At 40.8% G+C, this 15,985-nt stretch overlaps 1 protein-coding gene across 1 annotated transcript; it reads right to left on the bottom strand.

Annotated features, from left to right (window-relative positions):
* Positions 1-3,970: 3,970 nt before the first annotated feature.
* tspan36 (tetraspanin 36) lies at positions 3,971-13,332 on the bottom strand. The gene is made up of 7 exons (XM_066712204.1): positions 13,133-13,332; positions 8,710-8,901; positions 7,473-7,547; positions 7,206-7,301; positions 6,856-7,008; positions 5,147-5,230; positions 3,971-4,764 (listed from the first exon to the last, which is right to left on the bottom strand). The coding sequence occupies exons 1-7, from the start codon at positions 13,190-13,192 to the stop codon at positions 4,678-4,680; spliced, it is 747 nt and encodes a 248-aa protein (XP_066568301.1). The 5' UTR covers positions 13,193-13,332; the 3' UTR covers positions 3,971-4,677.
* Between the last annotated feature and the right edge of the window lie 2,653 nt (positions 13,333-15,985).

The raw sequence follows: 15,985 nt of genomic DNA, 5'->3' as shown, positions 1-15,985 counted from the left end.
TAAAGATTAAGTAAGCCTAACTCATTGAAAACGATAGGTTATTATCATAACCCCGGTTCCCTGAAAAAGAAAGACAGACATTACCTAATGGGAAGACTATACCATTGCTGTCGCGAGTCCTGACACCTGACTAAGCCTAAACCCACAATGACAAGGATAGCAGAGCCTCATGGCGCCTGAGGACTAGCAGTTTGAAGTACCTGGGTGCCCAAGCTTGGGTGCAGCCAGTCTGCCACGTTGAGGCAGTAGAACCTTGTGAAGGTCTGTTGACTGGACCAAGTGACAGCATTGCACAGATCTTCAAGTGTGGACAGTGCCTGCCAGCACATTGAGGTCACTGTCAGTGGGTGGTGTTTGTGTCTCGCTGGGTGCAGCTTGTGGGCATTTACCCAGCATTATAATGGGAGCATGTGCATAAGGCCCAGGGGGAGAATATTCGAGCCTGGCCCTGGAAGGTGAAGCGCAGGTATTTCCTGTGTGCTGGGAGGATGAGGACGTGGAAGTAGGCGTCCTCGAAGTCTATTGATGTGAACCAGTCGCCTGGCCAGACAGACTGTAGGATACACTGCACAGTCAACATGCGGAAGAGTCCTGGGTGCAGGCTTGCCATTGGTCAATCAGTCAGTCTGTTGGGGGGGGGGGGGGGTTGGTGATGGCATCCGCGTCCCTTCAGGGACGGTCCTGCGGCTTCGCAGGGGGCTGTTAGGTGTCTCCCTTGCCCTTAGGCTTCCAGTCGGAGAGCCTATTCTTCCCCCTCGCTTGCGGCTGGCTTCTGCTGCGCTGCTCAGGCTGCGGGCCACTGGTCTGTTGTGGCCTTGGTTGAGGCTTTCCCTGCCTCGGCCACGGCCTGTTGGTTTGTTGGAAGCCCCAGTGGTGCTGCTATGGCTGCCATCTAGCCTGGTGGAGATCCGCGTATTTGGACGCTGTCTCCTTCGCCTTTGCCGACCGTTCAATGGAGAGGTCCACCGTCTCACCAAATGTCTGACCTGGGGTGAAGGGAGCATCGAGTAGTACAGACTTCTCCTTGTCTTGAAGTTTAGCCTGTGTCAGCCACAGATGGCGTCTGGCTGCTACCATGGCTGCGAGGGACCTCCCCATGGCCTTCTCCCCCTCACATAGCAAGTCCATCATGTAAGCGGACACCAGCTCCATCTCCTCCACGTCTGCCATAGACTGGTGCTCCCGTCAGGTGTCCCATGTACAGTATCATAATGGCCTGTGCATTGTTGGCCTGAACCACTGAAGTCTCTGTGGAGTATGCTTTCTTCAGCATGGCATCCGTGGTCCTGCATTGCTTATTAGGGCAAAGCGGATCTTTGCCTAACAGCGCATTCGCCTGCACCAGCCTGGACACCATATCCCCTATAGGTGGGAAAGATCCCAGTCCTTTCTGTTCCGCCCCCACCATTGTGTACATGGCATCCGCCTGCCTAGAAGTCGCAGGAGCAGAGGCTGGACGTCTCCAAGTGGATTGTACAATATCCAGGTAATCGTCTAGGAGGGGAAGGGTCTCTGCAGGTTTAGCAGTATTCTCCCTCACTAACCGATTTTTCGGTACCTCTTCCTGGGGGCACCACGGGATATCCACTGCCACAGCCGCATGTCTCATCAAGGCCTTGAACTCCATGCTCGGCCCTGGAAAGTGCTCAGATACCGAACTGACCACCTCGTTCTCCTCTGTGAAAGATGGAGGATCTGAGATATCTGAGTGTGACGCCACATGGGACAGCGCTTCTTCCGGTGGTGGTGGTGGTGGTGGTAGCTGAGAGGGGAGGGGGTTGTCTTCTTCCGGTGGAAGTCGTGCCCACATGGTGTTTAGCATCTGCTGGTGGGTGCCAGCTTATGCTTAAATTCCCTGAACTCCCGGAGCAGAGTTGCAATTCCTTCCGCTTCCTGTTTCCTGCGGCACGGAGGAGTCCGTGGAGTGGAGCGTCTGGACGATCTAGAGCAGGATCATCTTCTCGGGGACCTCCAGCTGGGGGAGCGCGCTCTCCTCCCCGGAGAGCGCCTGCGAGGAAGTGGAGAGGGGGAGACGGACTACACCCTCGCTGGTGAAGCCCGGGAGGAAGATGACCGCCGCCTGTCCTGTCTTTGTGGAGAAGCACTTGTGGGGGGTCGGCACAGAGCCAAGCCCACAGAAGAGCGGCAGGTGGAGCTTCCTCTGTGACAGCTGGCCGTCGGGGAGTTCTTGGCCCTCTTAAGTCTCGTGGCCTCCTTAAAAGCTGCGCAGTTTTCACAGCCCCCTTCTCCCGGCAAATACTGTCCCCCTCGATGTTGTTGTCGAGGTTGTCGAAGTCAAGGATTGAGAGGTCGATGGAGTGGCATGAAGGTCGACGGATGTGGTCGAGCGGTGGATGAAGTTGGTCGAGGTCGACAAGGGATAGTTGAGAGGTGGAAGATTGAGGTCGATGTCGACAGAGAGGTCGATGTTTTGGTCGAGGTTGACCGTGTCGAGTTGTCGAGGGTCGTCTTCGATGTGTTGAGTGGTTTAAAGTCCGCCGACAGAGGTTGAGACAGTTTGGAGATAGTGGAAAAGATCAAGCGGAACAGTCAGCCGACCAGCTGTGGGAGGCTGCTCGAGCTGGAGTAGTCTCCTTCGACCTTCACTCGAATCTGTAAAAGAAGAACAGATGGTACAGGAGGTAATAATAGTACAGCAGATCTCAGGGAGGGACCAAGGCCAGCTCTGAGTGAGACCCCCGCGGCACACTTACCTCCGAAGAGAAGCGAAAGCACCATAGTCTAAATCTCCGAAGAGGCAAAAAATTAGAATCACACTCTGTAGAGGTTCTCAATTTCTTTTACCGAACTCCGAAGAGCAGGTGAGCACACTTCTCAAAACTTTAATGCGAACACAAGCGAACAACACTAAAGCACTATCACTGGCAAGGTGAAAGAAGAAATGGCAGGGAGCTGCAGTCAGGAGGAGACTTTTCACAGACGCCGGGGGCGGGTCTTCCTCCTGCCAGCAGGGCCCCTATTGGGCAGCTTTGGTACATACTTTCAATGATTGGCAGGTCAGAAGGCTCTTCCCATTAGGTAATTGCGGTCTATCGATTTGAAAGGGAATCATGGTTATCTTCTATCTCTCTCACCATATATTATTATTATTTATTTATTAGCAGACGCCCTTATCCAGGGCGACACAAAATATAAGTGCAATACAAAGTGAATATACCTCCGTCTCCACTGTAAGAACATGGTTGCGTGCAGATCTATTAGTCAATTGATCCATGACACGAGAATTACCGCCATACTGCGTGTAAATCAAACAGATAACGTGCTCTTAGAAGCGAAGTTCTTGAAAGTTCCAATGGAGTCTGGAAGTGTAGGGCTGGCAATGTGGGCATCTTCAGCGACGCCTGCGCCAACACTTGCGTCGATCTGTCATTCTTATAGATGATCTTTCCCTTATAGATGGTCACGTGGGCCAATCCAATTGTGTCATGCATGTAATGTGTCCAGAATGGATTTCCCCAGATTTTCTTAGAAGAACTCTAGTTGACCAATCACGTTCTGTCATTTGAGCCTCTTGTATTGATAGTGGATGAGTGTCAGTCAACAATCTTCTAGTAACAGAAATACATTTTTGATATGTTCCATAAACAGTGAAGGGATTTTTAATAGCATTAAAGATTGTAATAGGTTTAAAAAAAAAAAAAAGTTTGTGAATTGAGACGTTAGCCAACTTTTGCCATTATCCTGCATTTAAGCAGGAAGTGTGATTTTGTCCCAAATGCCACCATACAGAGGATTCTTCACTACAAAACTGCAAATCACTGCCCTCCAAAATAAAGACAATAACACAGACATATCAGTACTGATCCAGTCACTGACCAGGGTTATTTCTGGATAACACTTCGAAACTTCTAGTAGATATTTATAAGCAGGTTACTGTAAGAAACATGAGTAAATATAGGGATATAAAAAAAACATTGAGAAAAAAAAGTAAGTAAATACACCCCACAGCTCATCCACAATGTTTGATTTTATTACAACTTGATTTAAACATTTTACAAATGATAACAGAATTAAGGCACTTCTTCAAAATTAGTGACTTTTCTAGCAATTCTGACAATTTCAGTGATTCAACACTACATTACTACCACAAACTATGAGCGATTCCTTCTGGATGTTGTGAATACCAACAAATGTCATTAGATTCTTTTGAATAGACCAGTTTCATGTATTTCCTATCAACTGCATTCCTTTTTAATACTTTAATTCAGAATGCCTTGAAACAACATGAAGTTTAGATGATAAGCATTTGTGCATATTTACAGTAGGTAATTTGGCGAGCCAGTTTAGTCATCATTCCATAATTCAAAATCCCCCTCCACCACCACAAAGAGGTGACCTGCTTCACATCTTGTAAAACGTATTGTACGGGAAATGACAGAACTATCACATTTCAACAAACACTAAGCAAAAAGAGTTCAATTTCACAGAATTACAAAAACTGTGATATTTTGCCTTTTTGTTTTGATTGATCTTAAGCAAAAAAACTACCACAATAACAACAACAACACAGATAATACAAATAGAAATCGAGTAGAACACAATAAACCACAGGTGAGGTAACACTGTCAATTTCTTCAGTAAAGAACCAAATGTATGCGGGGGTTCCTCAGTAAGAGAGTTCGTTTCCTAATCCAGCATCCAAGCTTCCAGGAACATTTATGCAAATGTCCCAGACAGGGGCTGATATTCATTCTGGTTCCTCTTCTTGCACGTAATTACACACACACTCAGCATGCCAAAGAACTGCAACAAACAGGAGAAATACATCAAATATAACTTAGGAAGTGTGCAACATTCCATTATCTTTTAAAAGTATTAGATTTACAAATATTTGTTTATGCAAATTGAGGCAAAAAACAGCAGCAACACAAAGACAACTCACCAGTAATAAAATACAAAATACATGTTTTGTTTGGTGGATGTAATCAATGTGTGAAAGATAAACTAAAAAGTCAGAAGGGATTTCTAAGCTACCATCAGGGGATAAGGTACAGCACTTATTTTATGAATAAAGTGTACCTATTTGTTCAGATTTTTGGTGGACCGATTTACTGATTGAGGTTACACCCAGAGAATTGGTTTTAAATTAGCGATCCTGCACACAGACATGTTTTGTATTAATTACCTTGATGATGGCAAATCCCAGAATGACCAGCATGGCATAGCTTAGGACTTCTTGAAGGACATGTTCCAGTTTCTCTTCGCAGCCCTGAGCAGGAGATGGACACAAACACAGTCCGAACATAAGGCCTTGATATTTACAATTCAAATCTCCCAGTCACAAAGAAATTCTGCAGCTATTTATTTTCCATGTCATGATACAGAGAAAATCAAACAATTATACATAATATTTAAATAGCAAGTTTCATTTGCAACCCACAGCACTGTACAAAAGCACATAGTTAAATGTGTTTTCAGACTTGATTAAAAACAATTAACAGATTCCAAGCCTTTGACCGCCCTGCTAAGATTGTAGATCAGGCTTTCAGTTATAGTTTCAATTTAGTATGCAAAGATTATTTAAAATTAATTGACCCCAAGTTGCAAGATGGAGTATAATTGTAGATTAAGTCCTGCAGATATGCTTGAACAAGAGCATACAAAGTCATTTTGTAGCAAGAGAACTATTAAATTAATGGCTAATCAATGCAAAGGTGTCAAAACAGGAGTTATATCATCCCATCAAGTAGGCCTAGTTAAAACCAGAGTAGCTGATGTTTTAACATATTGCACCCCACTAAGGAGTTGTATTGAGACACTAGTTCCAGCATTAGTCACATCTTAAATGAGCTACATTTCATGAATGAAAGAAAGACACCCTGATTTCACCCAGTCTTCCGAGAACACAGCCGTAAAACCTAGTTATTCAAGTGTCACATTTGAGTGAGTCAAAAAAAATTAAAAAAAAAAAAAAAAAAAAAAAAAAAAAAAAATCCAAACCTGCTCAAAATATACAGGCTGGCTTTAGTAATTCTTAGTAATTTAGTAATAACATTCTTTTTTAGGATGGTCTTACATGCATTTGCTTATGACCAACTAGCACAAAGAAAGACAGTTCGGAAAATAAATCATACATATAATCAGCAGTGACTCATGCTTCCTGTATACAGTGCCAAGTTGAACAGCAGAACAGAAATACAGAAATAAGGCTCAGTGGTTGAATTCATATCTTGTTTCTTTATTGCTAGAGACAACCTAATTGCAGGAGAACTAAACAGATGTTGAATTGATGCAACTTGTCTGGGTGCATCAAGAAGGCTCCTAAAAACAGCACGAGATGTAAAAGGATGGCTGTGTGGTCTGTCTAGTATGTGACTCAAGAATGACCACAGCACTGATAGCCTCTCACGCTGTCAGATGGTAATCATCCTAAAGTCTTAAAGAAATAATGCAATGGGACCCTGGCCTTTTCCCAATCTTACTGCCAGCTCTGTTATTTATGGTGTAAATAATCTGGATTGTGTTTTCTCAGAGAGGATTACTTTGACAATGATGGAGGTGCTTGACACTTAAAACTGAATAATTTGCATTTACCGACTGGCACAGAGGAACTGAAAGAAGCAGACTGTTTTTATTTTTATTTTTTTACTCCCCCAATTAGTTCATTATCAAAACTGGCCTGTAGAAGTATCCTCCGTTAGTACAACTCTCAGTTTCTCAATTCGTAAGAAAAGTATGATTCATTCTAACTTAACGGTAACTGCACTGCTGTCTTTTTTCTACTAAAAAGTTATTCATATATGTATTAGTATCAAGATGTCAAGTTTCCAAGTGCTTAGACGTTTCTTAATGGGCTGCAGGCTTAACAAGAAAACAGACGAGCACAGTTCTTACCTGAGTGTACAGGAGGCTGGGCTGGTCAATTCTCCCAGTGCAGTTGTTGTTATTGACCTTGCAGCAGGAGAGGGGCACGGTGGAATTGCCAGTGGAGTTGAACCATGATGTGGTGTTCCAGTCATTGTAGCTTTTCACTCCACAGCACTGCAGCTGCAGGGTGAGAAACACAGCACACACTCTCACTACTGCAGCTCACAATCAGAACGCCAGCAGGGCATCGGACAAGCACAATTCTCCTCATGTAAAACTGGCAGCATCCTAAAGTAGCAGATCACTTGGCCCAAAAGAGTCCCTTACCATTTTTACTCCTGCACGCTGAGAAGAGAACAGTCATTTGACTCACTTACCTGTTTTTGCAAATAATCCACTGCTCCTGTTTCGGCATTGTGTCCATCATACTTATTGAACACGTCACTCATTGACCGTTTGACATCAGTGCTCACCTTGAAAATATACAAAAAAAACACACAATAACAATCTCAAAAGCTCAGACTCGGACAATTCACTTATATTTGTTTGCCATGGGAAAAAAAAGGCAAAAATAATGACACTAAGCAATGCTGTTTTAATAACATAGGCAGGATGTTCAGCCGCTCACTGCTGTACCCACTCACTCGTGCCCTGTAGATGAATCCCAGCACAAAGGCTGCCACTTCAGCTACAAAGAGCAACAGGATGATGAACAGGAACTGAAGAAAAGGAATGAGAGAAAAAAAGACAAAATGAAACAGGGCGCAACTCTTAATAGGAGTTTATTTTGCTGCCTAACCAACAATCTGTGCATTTCCACAAGCATAAGAACTCCTGTAGTTTTCATAAAACTTGCATCTCTGAAAATTAATTCCAATAGATTTTATTGGGAAATGGTAAACTCAAAGTATTTAGTATCTTCGTTAGTCTGCTCTGAAATAATCTTGCCAGTGCAATAAATGCTTCAGTCAGCTATGCAAATAGACACATTTAAGCAGGAAATAAGCAAATATGAAAGAACAACTTTAACAATGTATAAGTCAGAGAAACAAAATGAGGCACACTTAGTCCCAGTTCCCTACTGTTGCTAATATTATTTTAACCATGTGTTGTTTTTCAACAAGAAAAAGGAACTGAAATACTGCACAACTTCCTTCAATGTAGTTGCTGTGATTGTAACACATTTATCACAAAGCACCATCAAGGACTGTTGGCGACCCATCTTGAATAACAATACTATCATTATTTTATTCCACTTTTCAACTATTTTGTTTTTTGTCCTATCTACTGATATTTAAGTTGCAGGGCTAGGCAGGGCAGGTCAACTGCATTAGTATTTGCTCACATAGAATACAATCAAAGGGCATTCAGATATACCTGCCCAGACCTGCTCTATTCAGGATTGGCTTAATTTAAGGAGTCTCTGAAACACCAGTTCTACTTATTGGGATCTAGAATTTTTACCACATTACTGACACTTTCTTAGAAGCAAGATTTAACACTCAAAATATTTTTTTTCAATCTGTCATAAAGAAGCTTAGCATTGTGTGTGCAATAAGGTGTTTCTGATCTTACACTTTTCAGAAAGTAAAATTTAAACAGAATGCTTCATCTTTATATCAGACTGTGTATGGCAAGGAAAGCCACTTCCAGTTCTCAAGGGCCACAGTGATTTTTGGGTCTCTCTCCACCTCTGGTCCTAATTAAGTGGTCAAAATCACCACTTTTTTTCCAGGTCTTGGATCAGTTGTGAATTGTAAGGCACCTATAAAACCTGCAGGAGGATAGCCCTTGAGGACTGGAATGGCCACCCCTGTTTTATTTATAAAAAGAAAAAAGAAAAAGAAAAAGTACAGGAATCTGGAGCTACACCACACTTACAAATCCCAATCCAATCCGTGACTCGCGGAGAGTGGCACAGCATCCGATGGTCCCAATGATAAACATCACCACGGCAACAGCCAGGATGACGATCGCAGGAATCAGGGTGTACTTGTCTTCCAGGAAGTGGTCATACGTTTTGTAACTCGTGAACACATAAGAGCTTACGTATGCCAGAGCTGCCCCCGCGGCCTGAAACAAACATCATTTGGTGTTTTTTCATTATTTTAAATAAATATCCATCACAAAATACATACATCTTTCAATAAGCCATTAATTTACACTTAACATTATATGATGCGATATTAAAATATAAATCTAATAACATAATATTAACATTGGCCAATGATCAGGGTTGGAGACTCTTAAAGTGACTAGGTAGATGTAATATGGTAAAATAAAAATAAAAATCTATGATCAAATGTTGTATATTTGGTCTCAAGGCTGTGCCAACATCTGAGTGAATTGCAGGAACAAAAACAAAACAAAAACAGTCACAGAATTGGTATCTTTAAGAACTTCTAGGGTGGTCACTAGGGTGGCATATTTAGTTTCCATTTCTCACAGCAAAATATGTGGTGTTGAAATCAGTGTTGTTTCAACACTAAAAAGATTCAGTTGACACTTTGAGAGTTAAACCATCTTGAGAATCAGTGTTAATACTAGGTGTCAAATTAAAGAGTGTTGATTTTACACTGTACTGGTGTAAAACCAAATAATTTACCATACCCACAATGCATTGTGGTAGTTTCCTGAATAATTGTTGTTTTATGGTTTTATTTTTTCTTAATAATTGTATAAATGTTAATTATTGTACATTAAGTATTGTTTGAAAGTAAAATGTATCTTTACCCACCCATATATTTATATTTGTGTTGTCAGATTTTTCTACCCTAACTTCGAACTCCTGTCTTTGAGTCAACCCCAAACCAGAATGTTTGGCTGTTTATCGGGTTTGTGGTGGTGCTTGTAAGCATTAGCTGTATATGCCTGACCAGTTTGTGTAATTGAGTGGGTCTGGGTATTTATTTACAGAAAAGTAAATTGTAAACCAATATATATTTTCTCTCTCTCTAGCAAAGGACTGCTAGATTTTAATACACAGTATCAATTATACACATGCACATATTTCTGATCATCAAGAGTGTATTGAAGAAAATCTTGTGGTCATGCTAGTTATCGTTTGATTGATAAAAGCAGAGTAAACAGGGGTTTAATAATTTAATGGAGTAACAGATGTAAACACTTATAAGAGTTGCTTATTTAACTCCCTGAGAGCAGGACTTTTAACTCTGAGGCGGTGTAAAAATGCCAACTCTGTTGAAAGTGTTCATTTTACTCTGGTCAGTGTGGATTATATAAACACTTTTTTAGAGTTAATTTTAACACCGTTGGAGTTAATTCAACACGGGTGAATTTACTGTGCTCCCTCTCTCGATCTCAAAAAAGTCAGAAAGCAGAGAAATATGACCCAGTTTTGTCATGCATCAATCTGCTTGTCTTTTTCCTAACATGATTTTTCCTTGTGGTTTTGTGGTTCCAATAGGGGAAAATACAGGTCATACAATGAAGCTGGTAAAAAAGCTTCCTCCCTTCCTTGGTCATTAATGCTGAAACTGCACCCTCTGTACTTCTCCACTGGAATGAGTGAGCTGTGAAGAATCACATACGCCAGCCAACTAACAAACTAGACTGTAGAGAATTATGGACAATACAACGCACAATCATTTACTTGAATGTCTTTTAATGTTCAGTTTAACAGCATTTCTGAGAAAACTACAATATTTACTAAGCAGTATAAAGGATGATGTTAAGAAATCATGGACAGACTACAGTTAAAAAGCATATGAATGTTATTCTCCAGATGACACTGTTGCTCATGAAGAACGAGCAGAGCAAGGTCTAGGCAATCCTCTGTTTTACGGTAAGAAATCTGCTTACTAACTTAATACCTTCCCAATTAGAGAAGTACTCACCCACTAGGAAAGTGTTTAGGGAACATTTTCAAACATGTGTTCAGTGGTGGCTTATACAAATGGAGCATTATGTTATGCATTCCCCTGAACAAACATTTCCTTTGTTAAGGTGCCTTTATTGCTAAACAAAACAAAACAAAACAAAAATCACCCTGTGTTTCAAAAGGGAAACACAAGCTTTTGCTAACTCGGTTACATGCATTGCAAACAATGCTGGGTCTTCCATAGCCACTGATACACAGAATCTAACAGATCGATTTGAAGCTACCTCACTGCGGACAGGGGACCTTTGATGGAGATCCTTTAGATAGATGAATAATGAAAGTTATAATTAGCAACACTAACACTGTGTGCTGTAAGGAAAAACGCCCACTTTACCAGAATCCTTTTAGAGGAAAACTAATATGTTCTCACAGTGAAGTAAAAGTGAAAACATTTGAATTGTCATAGTGTGCTTGTGAAACATCCTGAACTGGGGTAATCCCCACACTTGTTTCGTACCAATCCAACTACTGGAGCGAAAGACAAAGCCTTCTTTGACAAAGGAGATAGAGAGTATCCATATCTTAAAGTAATTTATTTACCAGAGAAAACACTATCCAGTCCATTGTGCGTCACACCCTTTAAATCCAAATATCTTCAATGACAAATATAAAACTGAAATCCCAAAATAATCTAAAGTTGAAATTTAATTTAAAAGTAACTGACCCCAGTATTTCATCCCAACATTTCTTGAAGGGGCCCAGAAGAGTCAGCTTCAACTGCAGATTATTCTTACCCGTCTCAAATCCTTACAGAGAGACATTTCCATTCACTTTCATTCCTTATTTAATTTGAGGCAACCATAAACAGCAATTTATAGTAAACCAGGCCAATGAATACTCCCGTCAGTTACAACAACAAACGGATTTTCTGCTTATTAAACCCGAGGAACTAGACAAGAGTTTAAAAACACAGAAGCTTTAGTTCGATATACTTAAATTAACTAGTGAGTGAAAGTCTGTAATGGAGATTAAGTCCTACCTGCAGTATAATATATTTTGCCTGCAGGGTGAACAAAAGTACTAGACGGTGTTAAAATAAATACCTATATAATTGTTCTGCAAGTTCCCACACTACAAATTGTTATACTACAACATGTAATACATTAAAAGTATGATTAATTAAGAGGATATCAATTTATTCTTTAAATATTATTAAAATGTATATTTGAAACCAATACCAATTATGTCCTACAATTAATATATACACATAAGCCCCAACATGCTGCTCAATTAGAATAACCTGTAAATCAGCAACTCCCACAGACACTCACTTGCAAGTCACTTACAAATATTAAAAACTGGGATTGTACCAGACAATTGCAAATATGAAGCTAATCCACAGGAAACAGGAGAGGTCTTCCTGTGATTTGTGATCTTTGGTATGTTTTTAATTGATCCAGTTCACTGAACTTATCTGAACCAGCTTGAAAACCTTTACACACATAAATATAGAGTGGTTACATAAACCATACAAACAAAGGAATCACTTTTTATGTAAAAGATACAGACATCTGTTTTATTGTATTTGCAAAAGTTTGGGGTAGTGCATCTGTGTTGAGTACTGGAAGGTGGCATCAGTCATAAAGACTTCTAATGGAGTTGAAACCCCTGTTCCTACCCCAGCACAACAGCTATGTAGGGTATTTTAATGCAGATTTCCAATATCAGTACTTAAGAACTGCAAAGGGCATGTGGTTGAACTGGAATTTCATATGCGTCATTGCAGTTCAGAGCAGCGGGAGTGCATTTCCGAGACTATCCGCGGTTGAAGACAGGAATCCACCCCAATATAATAAAACAGAAAGTCAGTTCAACGAGGAACCCATCAGTCTTGGGGGAGTTGTATTGTGCTGGTAGCAGCTGTTAGATCCATCACTACAGACATAGATATTATCTGACAGCCATTCATCCCATCTGCTCAAAAACACCCAGTCAGACTACTGAACACCGACTGTAGCGCCGATTTCCACGCTTGTACGCAGATCTGCAGAATTCCACGGATTCCATTGGTGCAGCGGCGCACACCTGCGCAGACCTGCGCAAACCGAACGGGACCGGCGTGCTTTCTGAACGGTCGATATTACGGCGCAAAGACACCATTAGATACAGAGCGAAGTGCAAAGTCAGAGGGGAACTCACCATTATGCGTTTCAACATCTTTCAACTGAATCAATTGTAATAGTTTATACATAGTTAAATAAATACAATTAAAAACGACAATGGAAACGGCTTTTCCGGGTATCAGTGCTCGAAGAGTAGCGCACTCGCATTTATTGATCCGTGCGCGGTTAATCACATGAAACACACTATGAACAAACAACGTTTTCTTTCTTTTTTTGGTCTACGCGGTATAATATGATGACACTGAGCAGGACAAATGAAATAAAAAATAGACACACTTACCCAAAAGATCAAGCTCAGTAACAGCAGGACTGTTTTCGAGGTTATTATTCCGCAGTCCATTGCAACGGTGATATAATGACATACAATGGATGGGATGGGATGGGATGGGATGGGATGCGCTTCCCTGCAGAAATAAGTTGCACTACAGTCGACAGCCGCAGCGAAACTTGCGAGACTCAAAGCACATGACAGCAGGCTGGGCACGGTCACATGATGCGTCTGACGCCTCGCCGTGCACTAATCCTGCCAAGGTCCTAAAACCAGTGAGATTGCGCACTGATAATGACAAAACAATCAGTAACTGCACCTAATTAAAATCAGGGCAAAAAATACAACTGGACTGAAAATGAACTAGTCATTGAAAGGGTGAACATGTTGACCTTTTTAAGTCTTTTGGAGTTTCTTTTAAAAAAAAGGGGGTTGTATGAATTGAAACCTACAGGGGGTTATCTATCCAACCTGTGACTTCAGACTGTGCGACCAGGCCGACCCCGCAGGATGAGCAGTGTTTCAGGGGCCTGTGTGAGTGTGAGCATTGCAATGCGACATCCACTACGCATAAAGGCATGTGATTATGCATCCATTGCAATCATGTGCCCATCTGACTCCGCTATGATTAACATGAGGCTACAGTCATGTCATAAGCCACTGACATCAAAGGTACACATATAGATAGATAGAAAAAAAAAAACTGCAATTCAAATCCAAAGATGTAGGAAATCTGATCTGCATTTTAATCAGTTGTTTTTACATGTTTTTTTTTATAAGTATGTCCTTTATCAATTTCAAAGAGAGTCATCATAGTCATCACATTATGTCATTATTATGTATTATTATATCCCAAGTACTCTTCAGGAGGTCCAGCAAGATGTTCTTTATTTGAACATATATGGACACTTAGACATCCCTCAATGTAACCAGCTTCCTACTTGTAGTTTTTAATTGGACCAGGCAGTATAATTAGGAGAGGGGCTACCTTACCCTAAATCTATATACAGAGAAAGGTGATATTTGGAAAACAAAAACAGATGAAACTGCACTTTGCTGTACTTTAAAAGGACCCCCACAGAAATCTGGTCCTCAAGACACATGAGATTATCTGACTCATGACCGATCACATGGTAAAAACCTCCTCAGACAGAGCGTGGAAAGCCCTTAGCATTTATATCTGTGCGCCTGGAGAATCACACTCGTTTGGACAGTCCTCTCAAGGCAATATGCTTAATTCAGTTCAATACGTTTTTATGACCTAGGTTCTGAAATGCTGTACATTTTTCAAGATGTATTTTAACCTCAGTAGTTGTATTGCTCATCATCATCAAAATAATTTCTTAAGATACAATCTTGTAAGATAATGCTTCCCAAATGGAGCTGCATGGCAAACTATTTAATAAATGTATTATTTTTTAATACTCTAATGCTAACCCTCAATCAATTGTAACTGATAATCACAAACAAACACTTTTTTGTATCAAATCTAACATCATCCCAACCAAACCTCTAATGCTCATTCGATCATAAAAAATAAAAGCCTAATTACAGTTATTAGGAAGAAGAACTAAAATAATGGCCCTCATATATTCAAAACACCTAGCCATGCAGTGACGATTCACCAGTTACTATATTTATTTGATTTAGCTTTTCTCCTAATCTGGAGTGTGCTTGAAATATTCAGTTAAAAATCAGCTTTAATGACATCAGACATTTTCAAAGAACACTACAGGTAGGCTGTTTTAAAAGCACAACCCCTCTGCTTGGTTTGTGCTCCTCGGCTGTGCCTCCTGGTGACCCCTTCTGGTAGAACAGCTGTCTACAAGTACCAGGACTGCACCCTCACCTGCAAACATGCTACATTTAAGTGCTCCAGAATTTTAAATGCTAATGTAAAATTATGATCTCTTACAAAACACGGCTGCACGGTTCATGTATTTGAAGTCCATTAATTGGGTTAATTGTCAAGAAAAGCTTGCATGAAAGCCCTGACTCCATTGCAATGAACTGAAAGCAGAATACTAACTCAGGATTATCCCAAGCTTTGTAAAGAGCTGTGTACTAAACTAGTACGCAACTTAAAAAGAAATTGCAACCAACAAAGTAGGTGAATAGTCCCCATGTACGTTCCAAAAATGTGTCCAATTTGTATGAACCCGAAGCCAATGCTGTAGCAGTTTCCCAAACTTCTCCAACCTAATTCACACCAGTTAACATCAGATTATGTGCAACACACCAACCCCATCTGCCACTCCACAGTTACAGATTGAAGAACAGCATTTTCTTTCTATGAGAAACGTGAGTTTGTCCTGATGTAAGGGCTTGTGTAATTCTGGTAGGAAATATTTAATTTTTTCTTCTTTCTCAAGTGTATTCTTCAAAATTGAGTGGCACACTGAAAGTAAGACAATTTGCCAATGGTAAGTATACATTTGGGGCAGGTAACCTACTAAAGTCAAACAAAAGGATTAAGTGTTGCATTTCTACTTAGTTAACTGAATCAAGTAGATTTCCACTGGCTTGACATTTTGCTTTTGGGGTTGGGGTTCAGGCTGTTGAGACCAACTGATCCAACTGGTATAAAACAATATTTTTTAGTGTAAGAACTGTGATATGGATAAAGCAATGCAGTATCACAGTTGACAAACGATTGTCTGTTTTTAGGAGTCAGGCTAATTAATTCCATCCATTAAAACAGACGGCCCATATTCCTTGAGTAGTTTTACCATGCTGTGCTCTGCCTGCTGTGTTTATAGACGCATCTAACGCGCATATAGTAGCAGCAGCCCTTGGATCCCCTTCTGGATAAAGTCCCCGCAAGATATTTCCACTTGTTTCAATGCAAACTGAAATCGTCGTTTT

Source organism: Amia ocellicauda, chromosome 8 (assembly GCF_036373705.1).
Source record: "Amia ocellicauda isolate fAmiCal2 chromosome 8, fAmiCal2.hap1, whole genome shotgun sequence".
Taxonomy (NCBI): Eukaryota; Metazoa; Chordata; class Actinopteri; order Amiiformes; family Amiidae; genus Amia; species Amia ocellicauda.
This window is presented reverse-complemented; position numbering and strand designations above follow the sequence as displayed.